This window comes from Neltuma alba, unplaced genomic scaffold, assembly GCF_004799145.2.
Source record: "Neltuma alba isolate B1F8T4 unplaced genomic scaffold, ASM479914v2 tig00011422_pilon, whole genome shotgun sequence".
In the NCBI taxonomy this organism is placed as follows: Eukaryota; Viridiplantae; Streptophyta; class Magnoliopsida; order Fabales; family Fabaceae; genus Neltuma; species Neltuma alba.
The window spans coordinates 310283-329653 of record NW_021636106.1 but is presented as its reverse complement, the minus strand read 5'-3'; the positions used below and the strand labels follow the sequence as shown (position 1 = coordinate 329653).

The 19371-nt window shown below is 38.1% G+C and overlaps 2 protein-coding genes across 6 annotated transcripts; both read left to right on the top strand.

Annotated features, from left to right (window-relative positions):
* Nucleotides 1-205: 205 nt before the first annotated feature.
* Nucleotides 206-2914, top strand: LOC114713298 (uncharacterized). Of its 3 annotated transcripts, none has more exons than XM_028897907.1 (3): nucleotides 206-636; nucleotides 892-2215; nucleotides 2520-2914. In XM_028897907.1, the coding sequence occupies exons 1-3, from the start codon at nucleotides 316-318 to the stop codon at nucleotides 2762-2764; spliced, it is 1890 nt and encodes a 629-aa protein (XP_028753740.1). In that variant the 5' UTR covers nucleotides 206-315; the 3' UTR covers nucleotides 2765-2914. The 3 variants fall into 3 exon arrangements, with proteins under 3 accessions (XP_028753740.1, XP_028753741.1, XP_028753742.1); XM_028897908.1 differs by having other exon boundaries at nucleotides 2416-2914; XM_028897909.1 differs by having other exon boundaries at nucleotides 299-466.
* Nucleotides 2915-12180: 9266 nt separating this feature from the next.
* LOC114713329 (transcription factor BIM1) lies at nucleotides 12181-18598 on the top strand. Of its 3 annotated transcripts, XM_028897952.1 has the most exons (13): nucleotides 12183-12402; nucleotides 12734-13189; nucleotides 13292-13369; nucleotides 14617-15015; nucleotides 15252-15351; nucleotides 15471-15598; nucleotides 15901-16009; nucleotides 16435-16504; nucleotides 16592-16687; nucleotides 16935-17217; nucleotides 17317-17404; nucleotides 17825-17954; nucleotides 18085-18598. In XM_028897952.1, exons 2-13 carry the CDS (start codon nucleotides 13153-13155, stop codon nucleotides 18184-18186), a joined length of 1620 nt encoding a protein of 539 aa, XP_028753785.1. In that variant the 5' UTR covers nucleotides 12183-12402; nucleotides 12734-13152; the 3' UTR covers nucleotides 18187-18598. The 3 variants fall into 3 exon arrangements, with proteins under 3 accessions (XP_028753784.1, XP_028753782.1, XP_028753785.1); XM_028897951.1 differs by having other exon boundaries at nucleotides 12181-12402; nucleotides 15261-15351; nucleotides 16935-17404; XM_028897949.1 differs by having other exon boundaries at nucleotides 12182-12402; nucleotides 16935-17404.
* The last annotated feature ends 773 nt before the right edge of the window (nucleotides 18599-19371 follow it).

The following is a 19371-nucleotide window of genomic DNA, read 5'->3' as shown; positions in this document are numbered from 1 at the left end:
TAATCATCAGCAGTATTATGTTGGGCTGATCCGAATGCAAGGAATTTGGGCCTATTGAAACTAGTATAGGGCATTGAAGAAAAACGAACTGGGCCAATCTGACACTTGTGAATTGTCCATTATCCTCTTCCATTACCGTTTTGCTGGAATTTCCGCCGCTCCAGTTATTCAGCTTCGAAGGACCTTAAAAAAACAAAAGGGGGCAAAAAAATGCATTCTCTGGTCTTGCGCTTCTGCTTGTTCGTACCTTGGTTGAAGCGATAACGGAATAACTGGTTCTTTTGAGGACCGCCTCGGAGCTCAGCTCACACGACAATGTCGTTTGTTCCGAGCTCCCCGAATAAACGGCTCAAAATCCAAGACCAGGAGGAATCCGATCATCACCTCGACTTGCCACCTTCGTTCGAGGATGACCAACCTGATTCTTGTGGAATTTGCTACGCCGATCATGCCACCTCAATCAGAGGTGAAATTGATTGTTGCAATCATTTTTTTTGCTTCGTCTGCATCATGGAATGGTCCAAGCATGAGTCTCGATGCCCCCTCTGTCGGCAAAGATTCTCCACCGTTCGTCGCCCCCCTAAGCCCGGCGTCTTCCTCTCCTCGCGTCTTGTTAGAGTCCCTATTCGTGACCAGGTCTCACACCTTCCTTGAGTGTCCCCCCCCCCCACCCCTCTTTTTAATTGCCAATTTCTTTCCATTTTATCCCCGTATTAAGTTTTTCCCAATTTATTCTGTTGGCGACAAGTTTGGTTGTGTTAATTTAGTTATTGCTTGTTGTCTACGGATTTTCTGCTATGCTTTTATTGCATCATGTTGATGATTTTTGCTATATTGTGTGTTAAATTTAACTTAACAAATATTAGAATGCTAAACTTTAGTCTCTTGTAGGTTTACCATGTTCATGGAAATATCACAACAGGTCCTGCGGATCCTTATGCTGAAACTAGGTGTAGTGTCTGTAACGGCGAGGAAGATGAAAGTTTTCTTCTACTATGTGATCTTTGTGATACTGCTTCTCATACATATTGTGTTGGCCTTGGATATGTTGTGCCCGAAGGTGATTGGTTTTGTCAAGATTGTACTGTTTCCAGGGCAATTAATGACAATAACGATGTAGACCATCAATGTGACATACCGACAGCTGAGTCAAGTGTAACAATCCTTGATATTGTGAGAGAGCCAAACAGCCAGAGGGTCCAAAGGTCAAGACCGTCTCCTCTTGTTACCCCTTTACCTTATAGGGCGCATAGAAACAAAGATAGAAATCATGACATAAGTTTTACCCCTTTACCTGACAGGGTGAATAGAAACAAAGATATAAGTCGTGACTTGAGTGCCCGCACATTGCGCCGATGTCGCAATGTGCAACGTAATATACGAGCTTTTCGTGAAAACTGGAATGCCTTGAGAAATGGTTCATTAAGGTTCTCTTCCGATTCGTCTGAATCTGGTGTTAGACATGGTAAACAGCAGAACACTTATTCCTTATCTCATGGAAAGTCATATCAAATGCATTCTTCGGCTTCCATGAGCCATCAGCAATCTACAATTCATGGTAGCCCTTCTAATAACAAATTGAATGAGGGAGACTCAGAAGATGTCAACAAGGCTTGGAAAATGCTGGAGAGAGCAAAGATGATGGGAAAGACTCATCATAAAGGCAGCATTTTTCCACAGGGATTACTTGTAGGACCTAGAAAAGCACCAAGAATTCATTGTAATGATCAAGAATTGAAACTTCATTCATGTGGAAGATCCACAGGAAATGAGAAGCGATGCAGCTTTTCTAGTTTTAATAAGGATATGGACAATCGCTGGCCTCTAGAGTTGGGAGGGAAAAAGCATAGTGGGGTCACGCATAAGGGGACAACAAATATTAAGGACCAAGCTTCTCATTTGGAAGAATGCTATGAGCCTTCATTGCCTAGAAAAGCGCTGAGTAGCATTCTATGTGCTCCCCATCGTGAAAATGGGGAGAGAAATTTTGCAAAGGAACAAAGTAGTTCTTCTTGGGTAGTAACTTCAGTGGGTTCTGCTCCTTCTGATGGCAAGTTTGGTAGTGCGTCTTCGTCAAGCAGGGATGCAGGTGAAAAAAAGCGGTTGTCTAAAAAAACTGGGGATGCAAACTCGCAAGAAAGTGAAGATGCTAAAAACGAGATCAAGTCTCTTGTCAAGCTCAATCTGAAAGTCCTCAGTAAAGATAAACGATTAGGTATTTTTTTTCCTTTTGATCTTTCTAACAGGCACACATCATTGCTGATTGAAAACTTTACATAATTTCATCTGCATACCAAAGCAGTAGCTGGAGCAAACCGTGGTCTAAGTTTTGCTGGACTGCTGTGCTAGTTTTCATATGCTGCCACTTCCTTGTTTCTTTTGTTATTGATTTACTTCACATAACTTATCTCTTAGGCCCTTCATACCATATGTGTGTTATAAAGCGTTGATGCAATGGAATGACAAACGTGACTTCCTTAAATTAGAGCAACACATTGAAGAAGACATTGGTGATGCAGGTGCTGATGCATTCAAGGAAATTGCCAGGCACTCAACCCACACCATCTTGGCCGCTTGTCGATTGGAGCATGAAAAGCTGGGCGTAAGCTCCTCGAGCTCTTTATGCAGTCATAGGGGTGATAATGAGCGTTTTCACAAGTCCACCTTAATGCCTAATTGTTGCCGACAATGTTTTTACATGTTTGTCAAGAATGTGGTCAACTCCACTATGATGGAGAAGGTGGGTGGGGGTGGATCTTCCTGAGGTAATCTGATTGTGAGGCTTATTGTTTGCCAATCTCCTGGCAACGCTAGGAGAAATTCTGTAACTCTTAATGTGTATACGTAATGATCGTGTTCTAGTCTTGGGTAAATTAACATGTCTCATAAGTCACAAGTAGAAGTTGAATCTCAACTGGGCCCTATGCAGCTATTGAAATCTCTTCCCCCCCCCCCCCCCGGGGGACTCAGGTATTAAACTTGAGCTACTTTATAGGCCATAGCTCAAGCAACTGCACCAGCAAATCTGTTGTTTAAAACCCAAAAAGAAAAAGAAAAATGGTTAAAGTTGAAATTCGCTCCGTAATTATATTGAACTCTAAGCTAAGCAAGCTCCGGGAAGTTGAGCTAGGTTGAGGAACGTGAAGAAGTTTACATTTAGACGTGGCAAAGAGCCTCCAATTCTGTTAATATCGTAATTTTTCTCGGGCCTAACTTCTCTGACCCAATCTTCAGCCATGGGTTCCGTAAACGGAGGCCCAACTCGGGCAATGTAATAGAAACTGAGTATGTTGGGTTCAATAATGCTGCACTGCTTAATATATTTTGTGTTTAATTTTTTTTTTTTGCCAACACTTTTGTGTCTAATTTTATATTGAAAGAAGGTAGGTCTTTTTGGGTGAAATGAAAGTAAGTTATTAGTACATGTGCATTGACAAATATTTGTGGCAAGGGTGCGGGAAATTAAACGAAGGTGTAAGAAGGAGATGTTGCATGATGTTGGCGGAGGCTGCTCTTACCCATTTGGAGAGTGGGGGGGTATGGTATGCTGGTATGGGACGGTTGGGGGCGGTGGTGGGGTCACGTAGGAAGGGGGCACGTGAGGGAGCCACGTCAGGAAAAAAGAGGAAAAGAAGGGAGGGGGCCCAGTGGGTAGCAGATTTTTGAATGACCCATGAAGGACAGGTCAGGAGAGAGGGGAAAGCACATGCCCCCACTGAGTTTTATTTTTAAGGGAGTGGGCCCAGTACTCACCCCCACGTGACAACTTCACGAGGGCGAAAGCGACACGCACCGCCATCCACCCAGCACCTACTCTAATGGCACGTGCCTTCACATCCATTCCCTTCTTCCTATTCCCCCACCACTCTTTTTCCTCCACAACCCTTCCTCAATCAAATTAATAATATCTTCCCATCAAAATATCAAATATTTCTCCTATTTATGCCACTCCCCTCCTGTCAAATTCTCCCCAACCTTTTTTTTAAAAATATATATATCTGGGTGATCATAAACAAACAAATGTTGGTGAGAGAGTGATAATAACAACAAATAACATTTTAGACCACCTTTTCCTTTTGCGGAGGCCCATTTGTTTGCCAACGCATTGTCAAATATAAATCACTTTATTGTGTGTGTATATATATGTATATATAGGCACCAGATGGCCACAGCTTCCTCCAATTTCGGCCTTTTTTAATATGAATAATATAAGTGCCTGGTTCGGACTAAGGCATCCATGTGTATTTTGCATAAACTAATAAATCTCCCATCACTTTAAAAAACTGTTATGTGAAGGATCCAATTATAAGCGTTTGTTTGTGAGGCGTGTCGTCTTTTTTTTTCCTTTTTTTTTTTGGGGACAAGATGGCGTATCTTCTTAATAAAAAAAAGGGGGGGAATAAATAAATTTGATGTGGGAAATCTAATTGTGGAATTAATTTGTGAAAGAAAATGAGAAGGAATGAATAAATGGTGGGAGAGAAGCAACAGGGGGAGAAAGGATGGTGGGGGCAGGAAAGGAGACGTAACGGGGCCGGAGGAGGGAAGGCACGCGAGGCGGCAGGGAATGGGCGCACGTGAGGGGATGCGTCCCCGGTCACGTGCGCTTCGTAACATGCTCACGTCTACATAACAGACTCTCTCTCATACATCCTTATTCACCCGTTTCTGGGTGGGTCCCCGTTTCACGTCATTTTGTTCATAAAGACGATTCCTTATTGCGTCCCTCCTCACATGCCCCCCTCCCTCTACTCACCCCCTCCCTATTTTTTATGATCTGGCTATATTAATTGAAAACAGGTTTATTACTTTTTTTGCCTAAATTTTCTGGGTCGAATATTACAGTGAGTGAGTCCTTAATTTAATTTGTGATCCGTTTTGTGGAGCGAAGTGTTTGGTTTTGAGTTTTTGCTTAATGAGGAGTTGCTTTTGGGAATGGTTGCTTAATTAATAAAAACTTGAAAGGAAGCGGGGCAGAGGGGGATGACCCAATATTGGCGGGGCCCAGCAGAAGGTTTGGTGAGTTGGCCACGTGAACCCCAGAAGGTGCGCAACCCCGCTTTTTTGGTCACGTGATGCAATGCGGATTGGGCGGAGATTCTTACACGCGTCCCTCCCACTTATCACTCACGCCTCTTTATCCCCCCTCCTATTTTATTCATTGACTTAGCTTCCAGCAAGAAACAAACCTATCAATTTAATTTATAAATTCCAACGAATCACTTTCACTTGGACAAATCCCAGAGGAAAATAACCACAAGTTGATTCATATTTTAGTTAGTATTGTTAATTTTTTTTAACAATCATGTATTTTTTAAAATAAATGTAGTAAATTTTTGCTGATGACTATGCAGTTATTATTTTTATAAAAAAATATGATGATAAGGATATTAAAAAAATGCAGTAATAGGGAGAGGAGTGAATTAAAAAAATAGAAAGGATTAGGTGGGAAGAGAGAGTGAGGAAATTTTTTTTTTTTAAAAAAGAATTGTTAACTGATCCCTAAACAGATTCCTCAAAGAGAATGTCGATGCCTTGTTTCCCTGCTTGCCATTTTCTAACTCTGTCCTATTCCGCTATTTACGCTTCCCCCTCTTTCGCTTTTCCCCAAACGCCTTATCTTCCCTAAATCCTTTCCTGGATTACACAAAAATTCACTTTTTACATTTAAAAAAAGTTAATTAATATTTTTTTTATAATTTTTAATATAAAACTTAATTAAAATCATTAGATATGGAGAACTAGATGAGTAGATATAATAAATATAACACGTTTTTTTACTAAACATCCTACTTATTTTTCTCAATAGCATTCATCTCTATCTTACTTGATTATTATTAAAAGAATATCATTAAGAGTAATTTGAGGACCAAAGTTAACTCTTCAGTTAGGTCATCATACGTTAAAAACTAGAGGATTATTATTTTTTGAAATCACTTTGTTCTAAACTGATAAACGAATATAATCCTCCCATCTTTCTTTCTTACTAAGCAAGCCAACCAGCCAGCCGCTGCTTTAATGTTGTCGTTTCTACGTTAATCATGATAATAACAAGTCAATTTTTTCTAGAAAGTAAAGGTATCTCAGCATAAATTTGGGTATCAGAGTATGTGTTCGTACAAATCAATTGAGCTGTTTTGTGGGTGTATATGTATAGAACCCAATAATTCGACGAACAAACAACAAAACAGTAGAATAACAATAAAAGAGAAGCTAATGATTGGGATTTGCATTAGAAAAATAAGCAGCAATATATAATAGATGGACTAGTGCTCGAGAAAGTGCATTGCATTTGAATTGAGCGTCACGTTCTGCGCAGCATCTTTCTTATATTTTAAACGATTTAAAGAAGAAGGGATTTTGTAATCCGTATTAATGAATTAATTAGTAGAAATTAAATGTATAAAAGCAGAGGAAGCACACCCCGCGGGTGATACACTTTATTAGCCAGGCTAATTAATTCATTTTATTATAGCACTTTTGACACTGTTCTATGCGTTTCCAACTCTGTACATGAACCGATTTCCTCTCTCTTTCTTGTGTTCTGGAATCTTTGCTTTAATCTAATTGATTATATTTAACTAAACCCTCCCTCCTTCCCCTCTAATTTAATGTAGGACACTGGATTAGAATGATTAATTATGACTTTTCATGGATGTATCTTAATTGGAGGCAATACCACGGTGTGTGTGTGTGTGTGAACTAGCAATATACGCGTCTCTTGAACCTGTTCTCATTTATTTGAAGAATAATACTACCTACGGTCCTAATTATAAGAGCCAGTTAACTAATTTGAGGAGATTAAAGAAGTAAGTTAAATTAGTTATTTGTCCTAAATAGATGTTGTTTTTCCTAAAATATCCTTGCTAATCAAGTGTATTCACTAGAATTATAATTATTAGAAGGATTATCTTGAAAAAAATGAGTAAATATGAGAGACAAAGTGGATTATGGTCTTATATTTAGGACCAAAATAAAAGTCAAATAGGGTCTTATATTAAGGACTGAAGGTAGTAGTAATAAAATATCGTACGGTTAATCTGGTTGCTTTGAAGGGCGATAAAAACACTGTGGTGAAAAGAAAAGAATGAAAAGAGAACAAGAAGAACGACGCATATGTGTACGTATATATATATATTACCTTTAATTCTTAATATAAAAGTTTGTTTAGTTTTTATTTTGATTATAAATATAAGACCACAATCTATTTTGTCTCTTATATTTATTTGTTTTTTTAAGATAGTTATCGTAATAATAGTAGTTTTAACAAATATACTTAATTAGTAATGATACTTTAAGAAAAATAATACCTATTTATTACCAATAACTATCTTAATTAATTTTTTTAATCTACTCAAATTAGTCGGTTAACTCTTATATTAAAGATTGGAGGCAGTATAATGCAAGATCTTTGTGTTTTTGTTGTACTCATATTAGTTTTTAGGATTACATACATTTTACGTATGTATTTGTATAGTCAAACATTTGCAATCAATGTGTTGGGATTTGTTGTCGCGTATACATCACACTTGGACATAATTTTGGATCGAAACATTGCTTCAGGCTTTGATTTTATTAAACAACATTAATTTGAAGGTTTCAAATCGTGCATTCACAAGTCACAGCTGTTCCAGTTTCAGCTCAGCTCACAGAAATATTAATGGCTAATGCTACCTTTTATTAACACGGGTGTTAATGGGCTCTATATTCCATTTATGCATTCTTTTATTTTAAAAAAAAGTTTAGTCTATTCTGAATGACTTGTATTTAATATTTCGTATACGGTTAACATAAAAGAGTGATGCTGATATGCACATATCCAAGTCTATTTCTTTGCTTATAGATTATAATTTGATTCGACACAGCGGCTCTCACTATTTCTCTCGCACATAATTTATTTGTCAGTTGAGAGGCATGTTATGTGGGGGAAATAAATTAAATGTGGGTCATATATACTGCTCAAATTTAACAATGCTTGTGAGTATACAAATTATATTATTATTATTATAAAACAAAAATTAACCAAAGCAGTCTTGTAATCTGAATAGGTTTTGATGCTGGTTACGTGAAACTTTTGTCAACAACAGAAAAGGCACAACTAAATTTTACAGACGTGCGAAGAGAAGAGGGAACTTAAATACGGTTTACTTTTAATGTATAGATATGAATAAAAATGTGAGCTGGCCGTCCAAGTGAAATGGCACCTTGTTGTAATGAGGAATAAATAATTATACAGTAGTGCATGTTGTTTGGATGGTGCTATAAAATTTAGTTTATGATGAATTTATATATATATATGGATATATTTAACGTAAGGTTTAAATCATTTTCCCCTGGACAGTAGACACCCAGCATATATGGATCTGGTTTGCCGAAGTGAAAGATGAGCTCTAACAATGAATAATATAGTTTGCATTGTAAATTTGTAATTAATCAAAAGCACAGGGTGACTCGAAAGCTTTTTTTTTTTTTTTTGGTTGGAATTCGAGGGGTGCAAATGGAAAGGGGAGCAAGTTGGGGGTGGTAATGGCATAGTAGAAGTGCACGTGAGTTGGGGGGTCAACTCACGTGGCCCCATCCACTACCACGGATATGTGCAACGACAGGCACGAAAGCGACGCCTGATGGCTTCTCCACGTTCCGTTCGTCTTTCTGTTTCCTTGCTTTTTGTTTTTTTGAAAAAAATATAACAATGCGTTTTTCTCTCCGGTTCGTACTGATTTCTCCCTTCTTTTTTTTCCAATTTAAAAAGGGAGACGAACTGACTCCTATGCGAAATAGCCTCAATAGGGCAGCTCCTGAGTCGCAATGAATAGGTTGAGGTGAAAAGAAAAGGCCTAATCAATAGGGTTTAGATCTCTAATATTGAGCCTCAATTATTTAAAAATTTTAACTGTAAGATTGAAATTGTAAATTTAATAAAAAATAATGGGAAAAAAAAGAAGAAAAAGAGAAATAAAAAGGAGGGAGGGAGGGGGGGGATGATGAAAAGACAGGATGGCAGGACGTGCCAACGAGTGGCGACAAGGGCCTATGGATGTAGGCCTCCGCTTCTGTCCGCTGTCTTCACATCCGCCAAGTCAAGTACACAGTGCCTCCCTCCCCCTGTTTTTCTTTATCTTCTTCCTCACATATCCATTTCCCCTTTTTTTTTTTTTTCCCCTCACAGAAAATATATGCAGAGAGAGAGAGAGAGAGAATTAGGTATGGGAAACAAGAACGAAGAATAAACATTTTCCCAAGAAAATAAAAAAAGGAGGTAGGGGGCGGGGGCGGTGTGGCTGCCAAGTTGGGCAATGGGGGAGGGCAAGAGGGGGCGGTGAGGGGTGGAGGGGGAAGGCGCACGTGTTTTGGGCACACCTGTGTGTGTGTGTGTGTATATTGTGATTATTTTACGAAATTTATACACAAGATTGCGTGCTCGCGCGCGCGCGAGATAATGGTGGTGAGAGAAGAAGGCGAAGAAAAGGAGAAGGAATATGGCAAGTGTAAAGGGAGGGGGAGATTGGGAGTACAAGCTGGGGCGAGCGGTGCGGAATGTAGAGGGGGGAATGGTGGGGAGCCGCCATGATTGTCGGAGAAATGAAAAACGACAAATGAATATAACTCACATGCCTCCTTTTCATTCTCCCCTCTCGAACATAAATTATACTGCTATTCTTTTACATATTCATTGTTTTTTTAGCGAATTTTTTAGTTGAGATAGTCACATGAACATTTTAAAAAAAAAAAAAAAAACTGGAGGCATAAACCCTGAAACAAGACGAGATTATAGGTGAGACTAAACTAACTTCTCCAATTTTTTTTTTACTTTTTAAAAAAAAGCTCATATCAGTGATAAGATAAAATCTCTCGCTGAAAAAAAGAAGAGGAAGGATGTGTTTGGATTAGCGGTGGAGAAGTAACTTTTTTTTCAATCTGACTTTTACAGAAGTTAGATTGGATAAAAGCAGCTTTTTTGAACTTATTGTATAAGTCCGTTTCAGTGACAGAAGTTAGATTGCAAAAATGTGATTCTAAACACATCCTAAATAAAAAAAGCTCCTTTTACCGATAGAGAAGTCAGTTTAAAGGTCCAAATGTGATTCGAAACACACCCCAAGTCAGAGACGGATGATAAGCAATCGGGAGAACGGAGGAAGGAGAGGGGGATCAGCACGTGAGGGGGGGGGGTGATGGTGGGGGCGAAAGGACATCCTGGGGGGTGGCCAGGCCTGCGGTGCTCTGGTGCGGAGATCCCTGGCAACACCATTATTATTATCATCAATTAAAAAGAAAGGAGGAGGCGGACGAGGGTTGAGATTAGGGAGGGAGGGGGGGAGTGAGAGTAATAAAGACATAATCAGCTCGGGAAGCGCGCTCTAATCATGAGCATCAGTGTTCATTAATTCATGGGTTCCTCTGTTAATGGCACGTCAACACCTACCTTTGCTGACTCAACTCCTCTCACGTGACCCCGCCCCTCATCATCAACTGCCTTCTGTTTTTCCTCCTTCCTTCGCCCCCTCTCCCCCTCCCAATTAACCCCCCGGGTTTTTTTCCCTTCTTAGACTTTGTTTGGTTTGGGTTTTTTTAAAGGAGGTCCTCTCCTCTTAAATTGAGAGTTTTTGGAGGGAAAAAAATATTATGAGAATCTTGACAAATATGTTCATATTATTTTTTGAATATTCTAGTGATGTTCTCTTGATATTTTTTTGGTTTTATATGATTACCTTCACATTCCCTTCTACGGTTGTTCAGTTTTATATATACACACACAAATATAATATGCATATATGTTAATATATTAATTAATTATATATATTAATATATATTATAATTATAAAATGACACTGTTAATATCATATATATTTTTTATTTCCTAATATGTGGAGGGTATTATTATATAGTTAAGGTCTTGCCTTTTTTTTCTCCCATTCACTTTTCTAATATATATTATACTTTTATTTCATAATTTTTTTATCACATATAAGTGAGGTAATTGGTTTTTTTTGAAATTGATAAATTCGGAAATAATAATTTTGATATAAATATTGTAATAAAAGAATAAATCAGTCTAAATATAGAGATAAGGGCATATTTGTCAATTTATAATCCCCTCCCCTCCCCTCTCCTTGTGAACCAAATAAGAAATCTCCTCTTCCCTTCCTTCCCCTCCAACCAAACAAAACCCATGATCTCCCCTCCCTTCTCCTCCATTAAACCAAACAAAGCCTTAATGTTCTCCTTCACCCCGATCTTCAAATTCCCATCCCCAGCCTCGGCTCTACACAAACACATACACCTCTGATTATATTTATCACATGCTTTTAACTCATTTTATCAAAACAAAAAATATTTCAAATTTTATTAACTATATGCCATTAAAATTTAATGCATTTTTAACTTCCATTCGATTTACCATAAGTTTTTCCAAAACAAATTCTAAAACGATGAATTAAAAATTGTACCTTCGTGTTCTAAATTTAATGACATGATTTATGTTAAAAACCCCTAAAAAAAAATACACTCTGTGTCTTTGTGATCAGACATTTTTAAATTTCAAATTCTCAATAATTATTTCAGTTAAAAATAACTAAAAGTCACTTCTCCTGTTTTGACTTAATTATAATGAATATGAGCCGAACTCCTGAAAATACTCATACGCAACTGTGTTATATATCAATTTGCATGTTACATAAATTAGTTTAAAAAATAATAAATATCACAGGTAAAAGGAACACAAGTTTTATATTAAAAACAGAAACCAATATCTTAATTAACTCTTATATTTAGAGTTAAATAACTAAATAAAATAAAGCATTGGTTCCACTTCCGAGTATCATGCTGCCTTAAAAAATTCAAGGGAAGAAAACAGAAATGAGATAGATAAGAATGGGGATTGGAGAAAAATAATAAAAAGATAATAGTATGGGGATCGCCGAAACATGAACATCGCATAACATAATGCAGTGTGCCAGCATTGGGGTAAACGGCAACGTGTCGCATTAGAATAAACCGTTTATTTATTACTATCATATTTTTATATGACAAAACGGCGTTGGCCGCCGCAACGACGTCTCTAACGGAGTTTAGCTTCACGGAGACGGAGACGGAGGAGTTCAGTTGAAACTTGAAAGCCTAGAACACAGAATGCGAGGAACTCTTGTGCTATAAAAAGATCTTTCACCCCAACAGACACCGAGAGAAAAAAAGAGAGAGAGAGAGAAAGGCAGAGACCAGAGCCCGACCTGAAGGCCACCCTCCTCACAGATCAAACGATTCCAAAGCAGAAAGTGACAGATTGGTTTCTTTTTTTTAAAAGTTCGCTGATATTTTTCCTTCTTCTTCCTTTGATTCTTCTGTGCTCCCATCTCACTGTCCACTCTCCAGTTTCTGTCTTCCGATTCCTGCCAGCCTCAAGTAAGCCTGAAACAATTGCTCTGCACGTTGTCTGCTAATTATCTTTTTTCCTACTACTTGCTCGCGAAATTCGAATGCTTCAGCCTTGTCCTTTGGATCCCTCGTCTTCTTAGTTTTTGTCCTCTTTGTTATGGTGCTAAATTCCCGAAATTTCTTTTGATTGTTGCTTCTGGCTTTCTGGGTAGTTAATATATGTTTCCCCGGTTCCTTTTTAAATTTTTTTCCCTTCTCAAAAAGCTGAATTATGCTACTGTGATTTTTCTGCTGCAAACACGATCAGAATGAAGCGCTAAAATTTATGGTTTTAATTAGGTGTAAACTGATTTTTCAGATTCTAAGTAATCTCTTCAGTATGGATTCCGATTTTCTGGTAGCATCTTGTACGTCATGATCTCTTCGCTCTGAAGTCTGAACAGCTGATGGGTAGGCAGACATTTATAATTTGAGAAAAGGAATGCGTATCTGATCTTCACCCTGGGCTGCGTAATTATCAAAGACAAGACGTACAGGAATACTATCAAAGAAGGAGGAGAAAAAAGAAAGATTTCTGTGTGGATTTCGGATCTGAAAATTGCCTGCATCGTATTGATCCGAGCTTGGAGTCCTGAACCACACGCTTCGCTTTCGAATTTCGGAGAATTCAGTTTAAGCTAAGCTGAATTGTGTGAGAATTCAGCTTCTGAGACACAAACAATTCAAAATTCCATTGAATCAACCGGCAAGAGAAGGTTTTGAAATAGCTTTGGATGCATGGAGCTCCCTCAGGCGCGTTCCTTCGGAACCGAAGGTAGTTCAATTGCTGCAACTGCTATTCTTCATCTATAACCTCCTATGACTTTCTTTGAAGTGAGATTTCCTAATTCTTTCCCCCCTTTTTGTTGCGTTGCAGCAAGAAAACCGACCCATGACTTTCTCTCACTGTACAGTCATTCAACTGCCCAACAAGATCCGAGGCCACCATCTCAAGGTAATCCATTTTTCTTTTAACGTCCTCATATCAAGAGCAAAGAGTTTTAGCAATTATCGAAGAAAACATGTTGACTCTGAATGTGAATTTTTTTTTTCCCGGCGGGATGGTTATTGTTATTGCATGCATCATGATAAAAATAAAATAAAATAAAAGAATTATGGTAATTATCCATCTCGGTTGGTGTTTGTGCACGGGACTGCAGTTGAATCATGGATCTGGGCCATGAATCTACTGGGCCACTTATTTTCCTTTTTTTTTTTTTTAAAGTATGATTTAATATAGTTTCTTCGTAAGGCTTTCACGTCAAATTGAAAAGTAGCAATCACCAAGTATTTAGGACCGTCGGATTACATGGGGGACTGGGTGATGGTAGGTCCCGATTTGCACTTGACTTTGAGCAGATGATTTGACGTCTCCCCGTCAGGCCTCGTGGAGCTGGGAAGGACGGAAAATGGCATTCGTGTGGACGCCTTTTTCTCCCCATTCTTGAAATTACGGCATCCAAATGTTTCACCGTCACCGAGAAGCGAATGAAAATGAAAATGAAAATGAAAGATTCGGTATTTAGGTCTTTCACTTCGGTGTAATATATATATATATATATATATATATATTTATATATATATTTCCTTCAAAGTGAAAGGTTTGTCTTTTTCGGCCGAAATGGATAGTTTTGGTTTTGGCACTGCCTTTAATGCTTTCCAAAGCTGGGTTCTGCTTTTTCTCCAAACTGCGCATTTATGGCCTTTTTCTGTTCTTCTTTTTCAGTATATTATCGAAATTAATTAATATGTAGTGAGCGACTTATTATATCATTTTCAGTAGAAGCAGCTAGACTAATCTCGGTTCATAATCGGCCTGTTCGCTTCATTCTAATTATGGAGTCATGCACATATTTATCTTGGAAGGCTGAAGAATTCGAGTATTGCTGGGAACCATGTTTGAAAATATCCTGTACCATATGGTGACATTGCTGATAAAATCTGAACGCTAATTTAATAACAGTTGCAGTATTAACTTACCGGTCGTTGGTTCGTGCTCTGATACGCGTCTTTTAACGTTGTAACAAGTTAGTAACAAAAAAACAAACGACCTTCTTGTGGTCCTGCTAAAAATGAAAATGAAGTATCGCCCATTATTCAAATCTTCACGGTTTAGCTTTTTCATTCACACGTTCTTCCTTTCCTGGTAAAACGTATCGTTAAATCTGAACAGCATCCTTGGGCTTTCTCATGTGTGAACAGGAAGTTACCTGAAAACGCATGACTTCTTGCAGCCACTAGAACGTTTTGAGAAGAAAGCAAACGCCAAGGAAGAAGCATCGGATGAGATATCATCAGTGGTTCAAAAGTCACCACCTCCTGCACCGCCGCCGCCGCCGCCATGTGTTGAGCACATCCTTCCTGGAGGCATTGGGACTTACAGTATCAGCCACGTCTCGTATTTTAGTGATCCCAGGGTTCCAAAGCCGGAGGCTTCCTTTTTCAGTGTGTCTCCTTGTGAAGCAAGTACAGATAGAAATGAGGAGAACTCAAACTGCAGTTCATATACTGGAAGTGGTTTCGCTTTGTGGGAAGAGTCTGCCGTTAAGAAGGGAAAGACAGGGAAGGAGAATAACGTGGGAGATAAACCCGTTATATCAGGTAATAAAAGCTAATTCCAATTTGTTCATACATGCACCATGAAATAAATGTTGGGAGCTTCTTTATATTGGTCTCATATATAAATACCATCTGCATGTGTGTGAACCAGAAAGTTATTGACGTTAAGACAGACTCCAATATAATTATGTCTTCTAATGGTAATTATAATGGGACAATATTACAACCTCTTTGTATCATGTCCTCAATGGTTCTAACTTGCTGCTTTCTTCCGCCAGAGTGCGCAGCCAAGACAGGGCAGTGGTCGCTGACTGAGAGAGCATGTCAGTCATTTGTTAAGAATAGTCAGCATAGCTTCAATTCTGTCACTTCCACTCAGTAAGTCAACCACTTTTTGTGTGCCTCTTGTTATCGCTAGATCATTATATGCAAACTAGTCTCTCTTTTAAATGAGTTACTTACTTGTTTGTTTGGATTTCTGGGTATTAATTCAACAGGAAAACTGGGCAGAAAAACCAGAGTTTTATTGATATGATAAAGTCCGCCAAGGATTGCTCTCAGGATGAGGAGCCAGACAATGAAGAAGCATTCATTTTTAAGAAAGAATCTTCAAATACCCAGAGAGGTAACACTGCTTAGAAACGTTTATATATATATATATATATATATATATATATATATATATATATAAGTAGTAGAGTATCTTTCGAGTGTATTTCGCGGAACTAATCATGTTATGATTGAGAATGCTGTGCAATGAGTTTTCACGCAAGAAGCCCCTTAGACATTTTAACCTTTTGCTTCCGATATTGGACTTCAGCCGCCACTGCTGTAGCAGTTTGATATGCTTGTCTGTCATCAATTTTGGTTGGCGTTGGGGTCTTTCAAATGTGTTGAACCAGGGTTAAACTGCGTTATTATTTGCAGGCGAATTGAGAGTGAAAGTGGATGGAAAGAGTTCTGACCAAAGGCCAAACACACCACGATCAAAACATTCTGAAACAGAACAGCGAAGAAGGAGCAAAATTAATGACAGGCAAGTATTATTTACCGTGCATAAATCATTTGAGTCAACTGTTACAACTTTCTCTCGGTGATAACGAAATTGCATAGACCTTTCTACACGCACAAAACCTCAATAATGCGATGAAACTATCTTATTCTATCGCAATGGTTACGTTTCTTTAATAAGTGATGGCACTGAAGTGCGCCAATGCCAGATTTACATTTTTTGTGTATATAAACTTTGAGTGTTGAAAGTTGTGGAAGATGATGAGAGCTTTTCAATTATTCTGTCTATTGCGTCTGGTTGCAATTTATAACATCTGTCAGATTAGTATTTTATAAGACGATATAAGAATTTATTTAGTTGATTGGCCCTGGGGCACATTGTTGATAGATCATGAATCAGGACTGATACTTTTGGTTAAATCTGATATACTATTTGAATTAACAATGTAGATTCCAGATGTTGAGAGAGATTATTCCACACAGTGACCAGAAAAGAGACAAGGCATCTTTTCTGTTGGAGGTAAATTCATTTGGTTTGATGGATATCTTATTACTTGAATTGTTAATTGTTAATTGCTGAACCACATTTTATCTGACTTATTTGCAGGTCATTGAGTACATTCAATTTTTACAAGAAAAGGTTCATAAGCACGAAGATTCATACCAAGTTTGGAATCAAGAGAGAGAGAAATTGACCCCAAGGGTAACAATCTTATTTCCTTTCATGACTTGTGGAGAATTTAAAGAAAGAAAACAATAATTGACTAGCCTTGTCATCCGTCCATCATTTGGTTTGATCTCCTTGTTGGAGTAGATCCAGCTTAGGCAGATCGGTATGACTGAAATGAGTACCGATGCTTGTGTGTGACCTCTTATAACTAAAGAAGTGAATTGATTTGACTGTGACCTCTTCACCTAAAAACTGATTATCCGTCTTCAATTTTAAACAGAAGAACAATCACAGGCCTTCAGAAAGCTATGATGATCCATCTCGTGTAATAAATAGTGGGTCAGGTCCTTCTTCAATGGTACTGTTTCCTTCAAAGAGGGAGGAGGAAAATTTTAGTATCTCCCCAACAATTACTGGGGGCACAAAGAACGTAGATGCTGGCACTAGTTCTGCAACTACAGTGAGGGCAATGAATCAACATCCTGGAATAACCAATAAGGCCATGCCAATTCCTAACCCTTCACAGCCAAATTTCTTCAATCCTAGCCACAGTGGCGGCCCAGGTAGATTGGTGTCTCAGCCCACACACAGGCTAGCCTCAGATGCTGAAAACATCGTGTATAATCCCTTAGGACAATCTCAGACTTACTCTTCTGCTACAGGGGTGACTGCTGCTAGTGATAAGCTTAAAGAGAAAGAGCTCACTATTGAAAGCGGTGCCATTAGCATATCAAGTGTGTACTCAAAAGGGTGAGAAATTGTTGATTTTATTCTTAATTTGATTTTTTTTTGTTTTTTGAGAAAAAATTGAAGTTTTATTTCTTATCAACTATTTTCAAGTTGTGCATAATGCACGAATCAATGCAAACAAAATAGAGTTGTGGCAGGTTACTCAAAAGGCCAATACAATGTGTAAAAATAGTCCTTATTTTTGCTCAAAGTATTGGCTTGGCCGACCTTGGCACAAAATTTGAACTTTTGAGCATATGAAGTCAGAGATTTCGTCTGCCTCTGATCATATTTTCATTCATAATTTTTTTGGTCGGCTCAACTATATTACTTTCAGAGGCCCATCTTAAAACTTAGTTATTAGGTTGCAATATTGCAAGCTGTGAAATCATGGCATTTTTTATTTCTGATTCATTAAATGGAATCTTATACGTTGGACAGGTTGTTGGATTCACTAACACAAGCACTGAAGAATTCAGGAGTGGATTTGTCACAGGCTAACATCTCCGTGCAAATTGAGCTTGGCAAGCGAGCAAACATCAGACCAATTGGACCAACTTCTGGGGTTAAGGTATATATCATCCTGCATTGACCCTTTGCCTGTTTTTCATTTATAATACATGGATATTAGAATTATTACTGAGGCTTTCATACTGTAGAGTTCTCAACTCTCGGCTAATATTTCAATCATTTTGCTATAGGATGAAGTTACTTCTAGCAACCAAGGGATGAAGCGCTCTAAAGTTTGTAGCGTAGAGGAGACTGACCTAGCAGTAAAGAAGCTAAAGACAAGCAGAAGCTGATTCAACTTTCATATTCATTCGTTCCTTACTATACATTTTATTCAAATTTTGGCTACTTTTTTCTTTCTCTACAGTTAATTTTTGAATGGGTCATTCAAGTCTGCTTCTGCTGGCATCTTATCAGCGAGAAGGGTGAGGTCGACTGTACATGCATTGTCTTAGTTCTGTTGGGTCCTTTAGATTCCCCCAACAAAATAATATGAATAATTTAGTTTCTATATTATTTAATTATAGAGGCTTCCATTCCGATTGAGAAGCTGTTTTTTTTCCCTATCAAGGCTTCCATTCATGTAAAGTATTGTATTAACTCTTGGTCCTTTCTGTGTTGTATTTTTTCAACATTGGTTGTGTGGTCTTAAAAGTACTTTTTTAAAATCTGGAGCATAGTGTGACCTGTTGTTCTCTTTCTGAATATTTGTGTCAGACCCTTTCCGTATTGCTTAAAAATTTATCAAAATGCATACTTTCCGTGCAATGCACCTTTAGCACAAAGGGACAACTTCAGAAAAACGAAGGGAATAAACAAAGTGACGCTAACAAGTTGTTGCTGGATTCCATTATAGCTTTAAGCTTTTTGGTCCATCTTGTGAATTCTTCTTTTGAAGAAAAAATTGGGGTAGATTCAGACATTCAGTGAAAAAATTGAACAAGGTAAACTTACTGTGATGTAATGGTTTATTAACATATTACGAGAGCAATCACCTGAGATTTGCAATTATTAAGCTTCTTGTAGAAACCTATAAAAATGACACTTGATAAGTGACATCAAAATTTACCACCTTCATTGTTATGTTGATGGTGCGATGAGCCTGTCTGATTATGTTGACGCCTCTTGCTAATATTTTATTCTGCAACATTGAATGCAGCAACATTGGATCAGCTGCCAACACGGACTTTATTAATAATTGAACACATGGTGCCATTTTAGCAGTTTTCATTTTGAAGGTGGTGGTCCATTCTATTCCGCAGAAATCCATAACCCGTTTTTCTTATCTTCTGCTGCAGCGATATGGGATCAGGCGTCCCATAATCTCATGACAGAAACGTGTTTGAGTGGGTGTATTCTAACAAATATAATGCAAACTTTCTGTAATTCTCAGGGTCAGTTGCTTCTTCGTCACTTAAAGATTTGATCTTTTCCAATGAAATCTGAGAATTGTTTAATTCTAATTTGGTTTGCACAGT